Source organism: Echeneis naucrates, chromosome 7 (assembly GCF_900963305.1).
Source record: "Echeneis naucrates chromosome 7, fEcheNa1.1, whole genome shotgun sequence".
Taxonomy (NCBI): Eukaryota; Metazoa; Chordata; class Actinopteri; order Carangiformes; family Echeneidae; genus Echeneis; species Echeneis naucrates.
Window position 1 is genome coordinate 6,588,278 of NC_042517.1, and position 16,877 is coordinate 6,605,154.

General features: G+C 40.3%; 1 protein-coding gene across 2 annotated transcripts; it reads left to right on the forward strand.

Moving 5' to 3' along the window:
- Nucleotides 1-6,530: 6,530 nt before the first annotated feature.
- Nucleotides 6,531-16,364, forward strand: mapk13 (mitogen-activated protein kinase 13). 2 transcript variants are annotated; one of them, XM_029505504.1, is made up of 12 exons: nucleotides 6,531-6,729; nucleotides 7,932-8,061; nucleotides 8,163-8,221; nucleotides 10,189-10,294; nucleotides 10,699-10,728; nucleotides 11,587-11,634; nucleotides 11,855-11,969; nucleotides 12,612-12,683; nucleotides 13,204-13,283; nucleotides 14,923-15,001; nucleotides 15,421-15,594; nucleotides 15,880-16,364. In XM_029505504.1, exons 1-12 carry the CDS (start codon nucleotides 6,617-6,619, stop codon nucleotides 15,963-15,965), a joined length of 1,092 nt encoding a protein of 363 aa, XP_029361364.1. In that variant the 5' UTR covers nucleotides 6,531-6,616; the 3' UTR covers nucleotides 15,966-16,364. The 2 variants fall into 2 exon arrangements, with proteins under 2 accessions (XP_029361364.1, XP_029361365.1); XM_029505505.1 differs by lacking the exon at nucleotides 10,699-10,728.
- Nucleotides 16,365-16,877: the final 513 nt, after the last annotated feature.

The window sequence follows — 16,877 nt, forward strand, 5'->3', positions numbered from 1 at the left end:
AGAACGTTGGCTGGGATTGCATCAGCACCCTGCGACCCAGAGACGGAAAAGCAGTAGAAGATGGATGGATGGATGAACATGCACAGATAGATGTTAGAGTTGCGTTCTCAAAAATGTCTTGCACACACTGCCACAAGTTTAAATGTCAGTTGTCTAGTATAGAAATATTAAATATGTAAGGTGTAAGGTAAAAGTGATTACACTCGTGCTACACTGTGTATGTTCTCATGCAGATACGTTCCAGGTTCACCTTACATGTGGAAAACATGGATGCTCACTCCTGTTTGCCACTGTGAAGAATGACTATAGCCTGCATGCTCGGCTTGTCATGTTCTACTGGGAATGGCACCAATATAAAAATGTTAATGCCATGCCCACGACACGTTTCTTTGGAGAACTCTTTGGGAAGTCATTAATATCATTATCGTCACGACTACTGCCACCATCTCATCGGCATGTCAGTGTGCGGTGCAATCAGTCATCGGTCATACGTTACAAACAGCTGACTATGAGAACGAAGACTGAGAGCAGGCTGAGCTGTGACTTCCTCTGACTTTTATGCATTTGCACTGCTGCCCAGCCCCCCGTGGTGAAGGTCATGAGCGTGCATGTGTGTGTTTTGTTGCATTTGGATGTGGCGAGTGTATGGCCGTCCCCCCTCCGGAGGTCACTTTCAATGGAATAGATTTTTCTAGATCCCAGCCAAAGCAGTAGTGAAGGTCACTTCATTAATCACAGCTAAATGCCACTGTCTTGCCTGTCCCCCTTCTTAACCAAGTAACACTCGCAGATAACATCATTGATTGATACTAATAATTAATTCTCCACTGGTACAGAATGACAGTGGGCATCATTTGGTGGAGAACCTTTAATTACAGTGCAAAGACTTATTAGGTTAACACCATCATGTGCTCTGGTGGTAAAGGGGCTAAATAGATGTCTTCCTCTTGCCGTGGCCTTTTGTGAAACAGACTACACCCCACCCACTTTCTCCCCCTTTCACTTTCAATGCCTCTCCAGCAGCATCCATCTCTGTGCAAGGCTACTTTCTCTGCTGATTCAGTGTTGGAAAATGTCAAGTCAGATTTTGCTTGAGAGGATTTTGGCAGATGTGTTGAAGCACAAATGATGGTGGGAGAGACAGATGTGCACTTGTGTTTGCAATGATATATATATATATATATATATATATATATATATATATGTATGTATGTATATGTGTGTGCGTGTGTGTTTGTATGTCATACTTTGTTGTGAGTCATGTAAATGCCACCAGTCGTGCCACTGCGTCTCCATCGAAAACGAGAATAGAGGACATACCATTTTATTTTATCATCCACCAATCCAAGCAGGATGCTGATGCAATGTACAACCCGGGGGCTTTTATTTTTTAAAATAATTCCCTCTGACATGCTCATATAAATAAATGTTCGCTCTGCTACCGTCTCATCCCGTTGCTTTGTTCCTTTTTACAGTCATTAAAGCAAAGTTATGACATGTGATGGTTTGACATGTCTACATTGTCATGAATAAAAAAACTTGGTAGTGACATCAGCAGTGATGGCCACAGCTTCAGGAAAAAATTATCATCCCACCCATTTGAGTCACGAAAAGAAAATTAAATGAAAAAGATTTTTTATTTTTTATTTTTTACTGCCACAATATGACTTGTGCTTCGAAACACTCAATTACCAAGCAAGAATGCTCACCCATTTTATTTTCTAAGCAGGTACCAAGCAAGTAGACTTAGACAGTGTACCCAGTGGGTAATACACAAAGCTGCAGCGGTCGTTAATTTGATTAGTTTCCACTCAGCACATCCTGAGGATCACTGCTAGACGTTACCACCATCTTGTGGCCCATGTTCAGTCTTTTCCAGAAAACGTGTTGCAACACTGAACTTGCAGCCTCGTCTAGACTTTCCCCGTTTTCCACATTTACTGCGTTCACTGGCGTGGCCGAACAGAGTTTGAGCTGGACTGGGAGATGTGTGTGATGGGATCAGGAGCAGCTGATGCCACCAATCTGCCCCATCTTGTAAAAGTACCAATCCAAAAGAGCATCGCAGCTGAAAGCATACATGGGGGACTCAGCAAGCTTTAAGAGAACACAGAGCAGCTTCAGGAGATTGAATCATCATTTCATTTCTTGAGCAAAAACTAAGCCCACATATACCGAGATGACTGTAGCTGCTGTTTGCAACCTTTTTGAGTATAATGTGTTTATTTAAATCACTGCAGGTGGTGTTACATATGCATGAGCATATCATCATCATACTCAATCCATTTTGGATTCAGTCATGCCAAATGGCACAAAAATAATTTTATTAGTCTGAATTATTGTGACTCTATGGAAATTACCTTGAAACAGCTCCTTTATTGTAAAATCCAATCTTTCTGCGTAATAAATTAAGTTGATGTAGTTTGTTCACTAGAGCTTGAGCCAGTTCGTTTGTGTTTGGTTTCTCAAAGACTCCATATTTCTGAAATTTGGAGATGTGCTGACATTTACCCAGACAAAGGGATGGAGGCCCTTTCTGATCAGCTGATGGGAACTATTTCTGGAAGTGACCTCAAAAAATTGACAAAATGCAAATGAACAGAGAAGAGCAAATGGATTTATGATCGATACTGGCAACAGCAAACATACAACAGATGTCTGTCAAATTTGATTCCTTAATTCTGGATACAGTAGCCAGAAGATGTGATTGTAATTCTGATGAAGTAATTAAATCAGACAATGTAAAACATGGACACTCATTGAACTGTGAATCCAATAAATCAAATGTTCATCACCCTGACTGACAGAGCATTGATTACAATGCAGATGCCAGAATATACCTAAAGCTCCCAGGCTCAGGTAAATGATAAAGTAAAGCGAAGAGGTCTGTTCCCTTTTCTTCAACAATTTCCTTTTGGAGCTCCAACTTTATGCCATACTCCAAATATATAAATGTATATATGTGTGTGTGTCTGTGTGTGTGTGTTGGGGGGGGGGTCTCTTTCAAGAAACCCAAGGATGCCTTATATTAAAACAAACAGATAAACATACTAGCTGCTAAAAGCCTGTGAGAACAAGTATCTCTTCAGTGCAGACTTAAAAGAGTCCAGAGTAGGCGCTTGGTGAATCTCTATTGGGAGAGATTTTCAGAGGGTAGGGGCAGCCACACTGAAGGCTCTGTCCCCGGAGTTTCATTGGTGAGGGGGGATGGAGAGGACACACAAGTCTGCCAAGTCTGACCACCGCAGATTCTTCGATGGGGTATGTTCATGGAGACGGTTTGATACCTCCTCCATGGACTCTCAAGAGATTGTTGATGATGCAGAACTTAACCCCAAACTGGTGCAGGTGTTTGAGGGTGGGGGTGATATGCTGCTAAGGCTTGGTGTTCTGCCATAGCATGGATCAAACGTTGCATTCATTTATCAGCACAATGTATTCAGCTCTTGCACATATCAGTATTTCTTCTTGCAGAATAGCTGTTATGTTAAGATGCACATGACTGCAAAGTTCAAAGTTCAAATAAGTTTTGAGGTGTTTGTAATGATTATTGATGCTTTTGTGTTGTTTCTGTATGTTTGTGGTGTGATGTGGAAATGTTAGAGGTTCTCCAAACAAGATTTTAAACCAAAGCAATACAAAACAAAAATGTAACTTTTCTTCCCTGTATGTGAATAATCTGATGCTACATATTTTTTAATTTTTATTTATTTATTTTTTCAATTATGACAGCTGCAGTAGTATGACAACATTAGTTGATTTACAGTCACCCGTATTTTGAATTTTGTTGTGCAGGGGCTTGAGGTGTGTCAGATCTAGTTTTTTTCAGGGGGCGTTTCTGATATACTGATGACCTAGTGCGACATCTAGTGGTGGTTGTGGTCACTTTTAGGACCTTTAAAAAGCCCCAAAGTGAACTGATTAGATGATCTTTTTTTTTTCTTTTTTTTTTTTCAAAAGGAAAGCAGTTGCTTGAGTTAAATTTTAACAGTAGTCAATGCCTGTGTGGCCTGTGCTAAGTATGTAGTATACACTGCTAAGCATAAGAGACACTGTAGTAACAGACGCCCTCTGACCTCCAGTCTCTTTTATCTGATCTTTCAATACCCTGCAAAGATGATCTTTCATCTTTTACTAAAAAATGTTTTCAACGTCTTCATTCCCGATGTGATCCCAATAATCTAAAATACATTGCCAGTGCAACACAGCTTCAGTAAACAGGTTCATGACATTTATTGCAAAACAATAGAAGGGGAAGGAAAGAGGAGATTACACCTTCTTTATTTCTCCTCTTCTTCTGAAACTTCTCTAGATCAACTCTTTGTGCTCTCTCCATCTCCATTTCTCTCTGCTCTTTAAACGTCTCTTTTCTGAGATGTCACAAATCCTGAGAGCAAATTGCATTTCAGCAAGAAGTTTGTCACTTGCAGAAGTTTGTGGTAGACTGATGTTACAAGATGGAAGAGAAATGATCTGTTTTTCATCCTGTGTGAACATGCACATTGGAATTCCCACAAGGTGAAGATGACAGGTTTGTCATGATATCACATATCATTGGTCGAGATCTACAACATTGTGTGGAGTTTCTAACGACATTCATAAATTAAACAAGAGAGCATAATGTTTACTCAGGAGTATCAACACTGGCCTGGGAAATGCCACAAACCAGCAGTCACTTTCCACTCATGTCAAGTCGGTATTCATGTACTCTGATGTGACTGACCAAAAACATGTGGACCCCGAGCAGTACTGAGATAGCTTCTTTTATGACCAGCTGAAGTTTGGGAACAATAACACTTCTTGCAGGAGATCACACCAGGTCAACTCAAGCTAAATTATGCAAAATGACGCCTTGAAACTGCAGTCGATGGTTGGAATGTTTTTCCTTCAAAACAAAAGATCCGAAATGGAAAGTGATTTGGGAAAACCAGCAAGTTCAATAGCTGGCCAAGCAAGTCACTGGTATTGATCCACTAGCCCTTCAGCTATCACAGATGTATTATAGTCATTTTGTAGTAAACATCTAATTCATTGCTTGCTTAGAAACAGAACCTTCATTCCTTTTTTCTCATCTACTTCTTTGATGCTGCCACCAAAATAGGGGAGCTGCATTACCTCTAACTGCAGCTCAATAACCCCAGCTGTAAGAATTTGTAAAGCCTTTTTTAAATACTAACATGATAATTGGATTTGTTACACATTATATTCCCTCCATTATGAGTTTTTGCTTAATTTTTAAATTTTTCCATAAATTTGCTATTATTACTTTGTCAAGTTGCTATATAACCCTGAAACAAACAACATCAACCCATGCAACCCAATCTACTCTATAATTTGTGGTACAATAAACATAAACTGCATAAGCAATGTAAGATTTAAAATAGATGCAAATGGCTAAACATGCAGACTCCAGACTACCAAACAGGTTTTTCTACAGCTCGAGAGAAATTCAGTGACAAGAGGGTCATGTTAGTGTGGCTCTGGTCGCAGAGAACTACCAGCATCATGACAGGGCTGTTACCAACTGTCGTGGGAGCAGCTCTGGGTTATGATGGCATACTGCAGATGTCAGAGTAGCTTTTCTGACTTTTCAGGCTTGAAGTGAAGCCTGTGCTTTCACACAAAAAGTCGTAATCAGCAATAACAAAAGGTGAAATAATATTCTCTGGCGCTGAACGCAACACAATTATCTAAGAGATTAAAGAAGAAGAAAAATAATAATAAATGGCTTGTTATGGGTCATTTATGAAACATATAGCCATTTTGTGTTCAATTACTAAATGACCAAGCTTGCTTTTCTTTCATCCTTGTGAGGGAAAATCTCCTGTACTGAGCTGTCATGATTCATGAATGTCTGCAAATGTGCAATAATTACAAGTAACACCTACTATGTGTAGGTGGAAGCAAATCCAGTCATACTGACATGTTTGAGCATGCAGGCTGTCTGATTTTTCAAACAAGGCATTTCATATTCTGTGCATCATTGCTTCCTTAGATTAGACTTTTCACAGTGATTTTTCTTTCCTTTAGGCCCACATGAGGCTCCACCAGGCAGCTTGACATTTTATTTACTGTGTTAAATTTACTGTGGATTACCAACAGTGTTACTGTGGCGACGTGTAAAGGCACCCAAAGGACGACGCCGGAGCCGTGGTCACTTCCGTCCTTCAAAATAAAGTGTTTCCAAGGAGCTTAAACATAGTCGCTCTGGTTATGGAAATTAAAATAAACTAATTATTAATAGTGAGAGTATCATTAAAAAAAAAAGATGAAACAAGAGAATTTCAAAATTAAAGTATCACAATAGTCAATAACTGAACGGATGTAACTGTTTTTCATTTCTATTTCTGTTGCTCAAATCGGTGGCAGAAACAGACAAGGAGCTAAATACAGATCACGACTGCCAACTACACTGGAAAAGTACAGCTTTGCGATTTTAATTTTAATTTTATTTAAATTAGTCACAGCTCGTGACTGGCGGGCTTTATTTTGAAATCCCGCGACGGAAACGAGCTGCGGTGCGTGCCTTTGCGATTGAGCAGTGTTTTCGTTTCGCCGCGTGAAGAAGTGAGGAGGAGGGAGAAGTTTTGCTGCCGTCGCCCGTCTCCTCTTCATCATGGAGGCCCGGCCACATTTCTCACGGGAGGAAATCAACAGCACGGTGTGGGAAGTCCCGGAGAAGTACAGCCGGCTCAAACAGATAGGAACCGGGGCGTACGGCTCGGTGTGGTGAGTGTGTGTTTGTGTATAGTTCGGACCGGACCGGAGTGTGTAGTGCTGCCCGGTCTGAGCTCAGCGGTGGGCCCGGGGTCACATCCTGTGCAGCAACACAACGCCAACACTCATCACACTGTGCTGCACACCTGATATTATTTTATTACACAACACATCGTGCTGTTACAGGAAGACCGTATGTCAACCTTCATCTGTCCATATCCAAACAAGGCACAATGACAAATCCTGGAAGCCACAGAAGAAGATATCCGTCGGATTGAATCATGTTTCTATAGATAGGATTGTATCTAAATATGTGCATACATAGCATTACATATATATTTACTGTGTATTTAAGTATCAGCGTGCCATAATGGAAAGGCTCTCTGGAGCTACTGTAACACCTCAATTCTGGGTTCATTGTTGCAGTCTCACTGTGAGGATGCTGAACATTCGTGAAAAGTTTTCTTTAGAAATATATGTTATATGGTTTGTTTGTAGCTGTGTGCACTGACCACTGAAGCATGATGGTGAAATGTTGTCCAGAGGTTGAAAAGCTGTGAATTCTATCTATCTGGTCTTATCCTGCTGTCCTAGCTGTAGATGTTGGCCTGCTGATTATGGTTCCAAGTGTTGTAGTTGACGTGTTCAACACCTTTCCTATGAAAAGCAACATCTTTGATTAAGCATTTATTATCTGTGATGTGAGGAAATGCAAATCCGTGTTTAATTGCTCCTATATTAAATACATAGATCTAAATTATTAGATCTATATCTGCCATGCATCAGCTGTTGCACGTATGAATGTTACTGTAATATCTTGCATTGCTGCATCAGCGTGGTTCACAATGTTGCTCACAGGCAGTTGGGTAATGTGTGTTGGTGGATGCGGCTTCCAATAGCCTAACAAGCCTTTCCTCCTACGATTCAGGGCCCTGCAGATCACTGCAAGCATGCATGTTGTGAGCTGCCAAGCATTTAAATCTCAATAAACTATAGACCACCACTCAGTGACAGAATGAGTCCCACACACTGCACCTATATCTTTGCTGTAATTTGATTGGTATGCAATGCTTCTTAACCAGAGTGAAGCCTTAAAATAGTCTGGCCTGTGTCATTTCTGCAATGCTCTCACTTCAAAGGAGTTGAATGATTCTGAAACTAGACAACGTTTAGACTGCAAAGCATGTGATTTGTTATTCCATTATTCACCACAGCTCAGCAATAAATGAGAAGACTACGGAGAAAGTGGCCATTAAGAAGCTCCACAGGCCCTTCCAGTCAGAGATCTTTGCTAAGAGAGCCTACAGAGAGCTTCGGCTGCTAAAACACATGAAGCATGAAAATGTGAGTATTTTAAAGCAAACTCATTTTCTGTGTGCTTTAACACACTATGCACATATTTTTGGTCTTACCAAAGCATCGCATCTCTTCCCTTATCTAACTAGGTGATCGGACTTCTTGATGTGTTTACACCTGCCTCAAGTCTCAATGACTTCCAAGACTTGTGAGTATTAAGCAAAGCCCTCTGACAGAGGCAGACATCACCTCTCTGATGAGCAGTTTCATCTGGAGCAATGCTTAGAGGTTTTTGGACTGCAGAACCTTTTTAGGAACAGTGATTGTTTTCTTGTTGGATTTGATCACTGGAAGTAATCTATGGTCTGAAATAACTCTGAAACTGAACAAAATGACTAGGACCTGTTACTTCCTTGTAATTCGCTTAAAAGAAGTAAAGTGTTCTTGTGGCCCACTGTTCAACCTGTAGTCCCAGGAGATTATGTAAATCAGGCCAAGGATGTATGGAAAAGCAATCAAAGCAACCCCATAAACCACGAGCCTGGTAGCTGGTGGTAAGAAGAAAACAAAAGCTGTAGGAGAACAATTCCCTCTGTATATCTTCTGCTTAAATGCTGAGCAGGGACAACAGGAAACTGTGAATAACTGCTCCGTGGTTATCCGTATACTACAGCTGGACAGTGTGGCCAAAATTCAATATGACTGATGTGAACAGTATAAAAATCACAGAAAAACTGCTAAGAACTGCTACAAATGGATGGCTGTACCGACAAACTTCTAAAAAATGAGTTTGCCAAGTCTATAAAACCTTTCCCTATAAACCTATATAATATTTTAGATATATAAACAGTACAAGTAAATCAGTGCTCGCCTTTTATTTGTATTCAGGCTTCATATACAAACAAGAAACGTGATGTTACCGTTTTACTGGCTGGTTCAAACTTCTATGGTGCCCCATCTTCAGGCTCTCAAGACTATTCTCTGAAGATGAACTACTTCAGATGGTGGACAGATTTGATGTGTTCCTGCTGTTAGTCGGCTCCTCTCTGGCACATTTAGCAGCAAACTGAAACCTGACATTCACCTGAGCTTTGATAGCCAAACCTCATCTACACTACTGAATTAGTCTCTGCTCTCTTCTCAACTATTGCGTCTGCTTTATTATGACTTCCAAAAGCTTGTGAAGTTTTCGTGTTCCTGACAGAGGTTCACATTTAGCAGCTTGAACTTATCACATTGGAGCTGATCCTACTGCTGCTGAGCACCAGCTGTGTGCCTGTGGGGACGCCATGACACACAGATATATCCCGTTGTGTTCTGCTCTTTTTGCCTGGCTTGAATACAATGAACTGACAGCAGTGCCCTGTAATGAACCGTAGTCAGTTACACCCATGTATATATGTACTGAAAATCAAAATATTGAATTCTGTTGAAAACCCGCATCACTGTTATTGATACATTTTCTAGCGCGACATATATTGATGCTAATTCTTTTCCAGCTCTACCTTATGCTTTTGGTCATATTATGAAGGCCTCCAAGAGAAAAGCTTCTTAAGATTGTCCAACTGTACACAGGTGAATCACTAAATACAGAGACCAAAATGGAAAAAAAATCCATCATGAAACTTGGTGGTTACTAATACTGTTGCCAGTTAGCAGACAGGATTGTCCATGAGGTTTTCAGTCAGGACCGCTCAAACATGTATTATCATTCTGCATCACATTCTCACTTCATTGATCTAAACTCTGTTTTCAACAAACAGAAACCTCAGGTCCATTGGTTAATTTTTCTATATGCCTTCTGACACACCAAGAAGTTGTAATATGGAAAATTATGTTGTTATATTTTTTTTTATTGAATTGAATGATTATTTTTCAGACAAAGTTAGCATTCTTCTTAGATGAATACATTAAACTCAGGCAACAGCACATTAGGATGAAACAGTAAGAGGACCATTATGTATTGAAGGTTACATAAACATGAACAAGCACCCTAATCTCCCTACTGAAAGTATGAAAAGACTGAGATCATAGCATCAACAGATTGTGTAAAATAATCCCTTACTGTCACACAAGTTTCTTTTTGGGCTTACTTATAATTTTGATCAATTGCACCATGTTTTTCTCTCACTGTCTTCCTTCTCTGCCTCTCTAACCTCTCTCTCTTTTTCTCAGTTACCTGGTGATGCCTTACATGTTTACTGACCTCTCGAAGGTGCGAGGTCATCTCTCAGAGGACAAAGTCCAGTTTCTTGTCTACCAGATGCTCTGTGGACTCAGGGTGAGCAAGAAAAGTTTGAAATTTTTTGTGAACTGTCAGAACATTTCCCACAATTTGGTTATCACATAACACATATATGTCAAAAAAGGTACAGTTGAGGGGGGGGTTCAACTTCATGGCAAGCCATTTTATTTAACCATATTGTGTAAATTGATTAAATAAAGGAAATAAACACACAACAGTGCATTGTTAAACTAATAATAGTGGAATCCAAAAACATTTTCGGTTTACTGTTTCGCTGTGACAGGTTTTCATGAACTTACTTTGTTGACTTCATACTGCTTACAGACATACTAATAAAAGGGTTAGTGGCTATGTTAAAAATACACAAAGCAATAACCCATAATATAAATTCAGAGCATGAATACAATATAAATGTCTCTCTGCTCTGTTTCTCTTTGCAGTACATTCACAAGGCTGGAATCATCCACAGGGTACGTAGTCAGTATGTCATTGCAGGGAGCTGACTGCAGGGTTTTAAAAAAAAGGAGTTAAAGAGAAGTGTTTTGTTCTTTGCGCTGCTCTTAACTGTGAGTCAGATTGCAGATGTGCACCCCTTCATGTACTTCAGGAAGACATAAAAATGTTTATTTAATTTCATCATTTCTATTGAGACAGATAAAACCATGCCACAACAGGTAGGTTGAGTAAACTCATCTGCAATGTCAGAGTGCGTGTCTAGATATGTTAGGCCACACCCATCAGCAGTGGTGCCAAGATCAGTGAGTGGGTGTGGAACAGGGAAAATAGATTTAGATCGTTAATCAGATGCATGATGGTTTGTTGTCTAATAACCAACAACATTAACATAGACTCCTGTAGCCAAAAATCCAACCTGCCTTCTTAGAATAATCTATATCTTTCATGCCCTTTATTGCCTTAACAAATGTACCAGTTGTTGATGTCACCTTCTAGTATCTGGGGTTGTAATGTGATAATTTCTTGTTTTGTGTTTACCTTTCTGCAGAAAGGTGCAGAAAAAAAATATTAGAACTGTGCAGGGTGTTACTCTGTTATTACTGTTGTAATCCCTAAAGCAACTCACCATGAATGAATGGCTCTGCAGAAATGCCATACTGACACAAGGTCAGTTTATGCTTGAGTCATGCCATTGGCTCCATGCTTTAAGCCCCAACAGTCCTCATGCACTAAGACAAACTGCTGAGCCATGTCAGGCAGCAGGAACCACAGGGTTTTAAGTTCTTCCCCGCCCCAGTTTTGATGCTGCATGGCGTAGACATGATCATTTTCTGTTAATAAGAAACCTTCTCACAGCTTGTTTTCTTTTACAGGATCTTAAGCCTGGAAACTTGGCAGTAAACCAAGACTGTGAACTGAAGGTTTGTGCCTCTAAGGATTACACTAGAAACATGACCAAGCTTCAATGATACTAAATAGATTAAAAGATTACTAATAAACAGGAAAAAGCATGTGGATTCCTGAATAGCTGTTCCCTTAGCGTCTTTCATAAAATCACAATGTAGGAACATGAATGTCTAAAAGTGTATGAAAATATCATAAATGAATGGTCATGTGATTAGTTTTGTGTCTCTGATGCAGATCCTGGACTTTGGCCTGGCTCGCAGTACTGATGCAGAGATGACAGGCTACGTGGTGACCCGTTGGTACCGGGCACCTGAGGTCATTCTGAACTGGATGCACTACACCCAGACTGGCAAGACAATCGTAGCTGTTAACATATTCTTAACCTGCATCCTCACTGTTGTCTCACTGCAACTGTTTGTCATGTGAAAAGATCCCAAACCCACAAAAGGGAATTTCTGTCTTTTTACTGTGGCTTTTGTGTGGGCTTTATGGGTCAGCAGTTTTTATCATAATCCTGTTGCTGGTGCATGAAGCCTGTTTGAAGTTGCATGGGTGTCAGTTTGAGAGTAAATCTGTTTCCCTTTAATCTGTTGGAAGTTGACACAGATGGGTCTGACAGTGGCCTGATGCAGCTATGACTAAATTATCGTTTAGTTTCAGAAATAAATGACAACTCAGTCTTAGCACTGAATATTTATGTTTCTGTAGGAGTTTTTTTTAATTTTGTAAACAACATCTAGAGGATTGGATGTAGCACAGAAAGAAACATTGGCAAGTTTATACCTTTCATATTAGTGTATTACTCAAGTGTTCTCAACAAAAGCAGCACAATACATTCTGCTTTCTGCTTTCTGTTGAGATTAGGAACTTTGCTCTGGCATATAAATGCCACCTTCCTCTTTTCTACTCCACTGAGCTAAACTTAAAACTCTCTTATTTGTGGATTTTCTGCTTGAATTCTCACTAATGTGCTTTTTCCTGTTTATTCTAGTGGACATCTGGTCTGTAGGTTGTATCATGGCAGAAATGATAAATGGAAAGACTCTTTTCAAAGGAAAAGACTGTATCCTTTCATCTGTTTTGCCCAATAACCGTTGAAGCCTGTGAAATTCTAAAGTTTGAATGTATGGAAGTGGAAATATGAAGGATTACAGGTTTTAATACTCTATCTCCATCTTCATCTTATCTGTAGCCTCTTCATCTTCTCTTCAACAGTGACAGGTTTATTTGACCATGGGCACTATATATCTGGTGCAAAAAACAACACAAAAAGCAGTTACACCAATGCAACACATGACATACAATTTATCTCATCATACAGCATCCAGTGGTGTATTACATTATGTTTTTGCTGTATATTTTAGTTTTGATTCATAGGTTGTTTTTTCTCAACATCTGTCAGTTTACCAATTCATAGTATGGTATATATAGCATGGAAAATGGCTTTCATTTTCTTTTATTATTGTGTATAATGGACCTGCCTGAAATCCTTAATTTCACTGATTCTCTATGAAAACAGGCTTATTAAACCATCAGACCATCTCAGATTTTTACATCCTTGATTCTAACAATTTTACTACCAGACATGGACCAGTTGACTCAGATCATGAAAGTGACTGGAGTACCTGGAACAGAGTTCATACAGAAGCTGGACAGTCCAGAGGTAGGACAAGTTACTGTATATGACGTACATGTTGTGACTATGCAGTTGTCATGTAATCTAACTACAGTTAGACTATGATCAGTTTTAAATTCCTGACCCAAACAATGTTTTATTACTGCATTTATTTTGATGTCAACTATACATTTGCATGGTGTGACAGTATCACAGAGAAAAAGGATTGTCACTGACAGATGAACACATACACACATGATGAGAATACCAGCCTGCTGTTACTAGCTGTGACAGCTAATAACAGGGCTGAAGTCTTAATGAACACATTATATACTATAGAAATAACAGTCTTGGAGACTGCTACATTTGAGCTTCACTAGTAGTCAGAGCAAAACTTTAAATTTTGTCCTGAGGGTGGCACTAGAGGGAAAATTATGGTTTTAACAGCAAAACGTGTAGATATGTGAGGTTAAGTAAAGATTTTTTAAAGAATGATAGCAGCGGTGGAGAAGCAGTGAGAGACAGTGAGAGCAAGTGTGAAGGAGAGGAGAGAGAGACTCGGTAGAGGGCTGGAGAGAGAACAAGAACAGGAGGACAGAAGAAGCCATGGAAAATACAAACTTAAACATAGAGAAAACCTGGTAGCACTAAATGTGCACAAGTAAATACTGGCAGTAGGGGAGAAGAAGAGGTTACAATGGGAAGTGAGTAATAGTGTGTAATGATAACTAAAGGTGTGTGTGCCTGCAGTGTATGAGCGGTGGTGATCTATGTGTCTGCGTGTGTGTCAGTGTATGAGCAGCATGAGCTGTGTCTGTGTGTGTGTCAATGTATGAGCAGAGGTGAGTTGTGTCTGCGTTTGTGTCAGTGTATGAGCAGAGGTGAGCTGTGTGTCTGCTTGTGTGTCAGTGTATGAGCAGAGGTGAGCTGTGTGTCAGTGTATGAGCAGCGTGAGCTGTGTGTTTGTGTATGAGCAGAGATGAGCTGTGTGTCAGTGTATGAGCAGTGTGAGCTGTGTGTTTGTGTATGAGCAGAGATGAGCTGTGTGTCAGTGTATGAGCAGAGGTGAGTTGTGTGTTTGTGTATGAGCAGAGGTGAGCTGTGTGTCCTCTGTAACTCTTGCAGCAGCAACATGGAGTAGAGATGATTCAGCACCTGTAGGACAGGGACAGGAAGAAAGAGGACAGGCTGGACGAAAAAAAAGACTACGGGAAGAAACCAAGTTAGAAACATGCGATGTTGTAATGCACATGCATGAGGGGGAGAGAGGCAGAGAGTGAGAGGTCCTCTGGGAAACCCCGGCAGTCTAGGCCTACAGCAGCACAGCTAAAAGAGGAATTAAACCTTAAACTTTTAACCATGGGCTTTGTCATAAAGGTATTAAGCCTGATCGCAAAAGCTGTGACAGAGTCCATTCCCCCGACCGATACTGGAAGTTGGCTCCATAGAAGAGGAGCCTGATAGCTGAAAGATCTGCCTCCCGATTTACTCTTGGAGACTCTGAGAACCACAAGTAAACCTCCATCTAGAGAGGGAAGTGCACTCCTGGGTCAATAAGGAACTATGAGCTTTCTGAGATATGATGGAGTTTGGTCATTAACAGCTTAGTTTTGGATGCTGTTTTTGGAGTCATTTTGTATGAGTTGTTCTGATTGGCTTACGTGTCTGTTTTTGTCCATAAAAACAGGCCAAAAGTTATGTTAAGGCTCTTCCGCGATATCCCAGAAAAGACTTCTCAACATTGTTCACCAGAGCAAGTGCACACGGTGAGTTGAGCCACAGGAGCTGCCCCTCCTGCCAGGTTGGCACAAATGTTTATCTTTTCCTTTTATTGTACAGACAGACTCGGCACAATTACAATCCTTTTGTTTGTTGTCGTAGTAATTTTATGTCCGTTTCGCTCCTTTCTCTTCCTGAATGTGACACCCCTATTACTAGCCCTGCACAATGGACATTTTAGCTCTTCCACTCACAGATTCTAATGATCTGTGTCAAGGAAAAACAGGAGAAAATCTCTTTTTGTGTCTTTGGGAATCCACTGATTTATGACAGCATGTCTTCCAGAAAGCGTCTGCAATGGGCCATATAGCTAATGTCAAAGTATTTTTACATTCATTGATATCTACCATTTAATGATTTTATGGTCATTTAGAATGTACTAATTTGTGCCACTGGCCATTTGCAGGTATTGATCTGCTGGAGAAGATGCTGGTTTTAGATGGAGATGAGAGACCCACTGCAGAGTTGGCTCTGGAGCACCCATACTTCGACAGCCTTAGGGACCCAGACGACTTTCCTGAGCCAGAGGCCTATGATGACAGCCATGACAATGCCACATTATCCCTTGATGAGTGGAAGCGTAAGAGAAGAAGAATAAAAAATCATTCATTTTAAAGATATCACCAGAGTTAAAATCAGTAAAAAGTGGAATAGTCTATCGCATTTTTTAATGCACAAAATTGACATATTCTTCTTAAGTGTTTACCATGTTAAATGCTTTACAACTCTGCAAACATTTTGTCACAGGGCTTTTGTTACTGTTGAAACAACATGCAATATGCCATGGCTGGCTCGTCTTTTCTTTACATTTTTGTCGACATGACGTATATGCAGAAAACAAATAGTTTTCCCCTTTTGCCCACAGGGTTATGTTTCAAAGAAGTGAAAAGCTTTGTGCCATTCCCACGGCGGGACTCCAAGAGGAAAAACACCCTGACTATGTCTCCATGACCTGATGAATGTCAGAACATCGAGACAAGCACAGAATACAGCCAACCGTGCCCTTGTACATTCTAACCGTGAAATCACTCTGTTTCTTCTTGCCTGGAGATGTTTAGATTTTGAATCAGCGTTCAGAAGAATGATTATTTTTAAACTTTAAATGTTTTATTTTTTGTTGTTGGTGTTTTTAAGTGCTTTGCGGGGCAGTACGGTGGCATATTGGTTTGCGCTGTTGCCCAATGATAAGAAGGTCAGGGATTCGGTTCCTGGGCCAGGGGCCTATCTGTGTGGAGTTTGCGTGTTCTCCCTGTGTTTGTGTGGGTTTCCTCCCATCATCCAAAAACATGCATGTTTAGGTTAAGTGGTGATTCTAAATTGTGTGTGAGTGGTTGTTTGTCTCGGTCTCTGTGTGTTGGCACCGTGACCTGTCCAGGGTGACCCCACTCATTGCCCAGTGTAAACTGGGATTGGCTCCAGCAACCCCTGTGAACCATAAACAGATAAGCGGTAGAAGATGAATGAATGAAGATTGCTTTGCATTACACATTGCCTGTCAGTGACTTGTCTTTAAAATTTTATTGTGACCAGATGACCCTGTCATATTTACTTCATTTTTTTTTTCTGATTAAACAATTAGACGTATGATGAGTTTATTTTTTGAATGGCTGCCCAGCCTTGTGGTGACAATAATATCTCTCTATGTTGATAAACAGCCAAGGTGTTTTGGTAAATTTTTTAGGGTTTTTTGTCAATGAACCCCTGACCAGTAAGTGTACCCCAGAAGAACAGTAGTTTCAATGTGCATGTGCAGTATGTCACTGGTGTCTCTTGGAATTTGTGACCATGGCAGAGTATGATGCCAAAGCAACTAATGTAATTTTACATACATTTCTTTTACCAAGGGTTACTCTTACTTAACTA

Bases quoted from the DNA above. Each gene is read 5' to 3' on its own strand.
- mapk13 (XM_029505504.1), top strand. From the start codon at position 6,617: ATGGAGGCCCGGCCACATTTCTCACGGGAGGAAATCAACAGCACGGTG. The intron at 10,729-11,586 runs GTACGTAGTCAG...TTTCTTTTACAG, and splicing joins AGGCTGGAATCATCCACAGG to GATCTTAAGCCTGGAAACTT. The intron at 15,595-15,879 runs GTAAGAGAAGAA...TTTTGCCCACAG, and splicing joins ATCCCTTGATGAGTGGAAGC to GGTTATGTTTCAAAGAAGTG.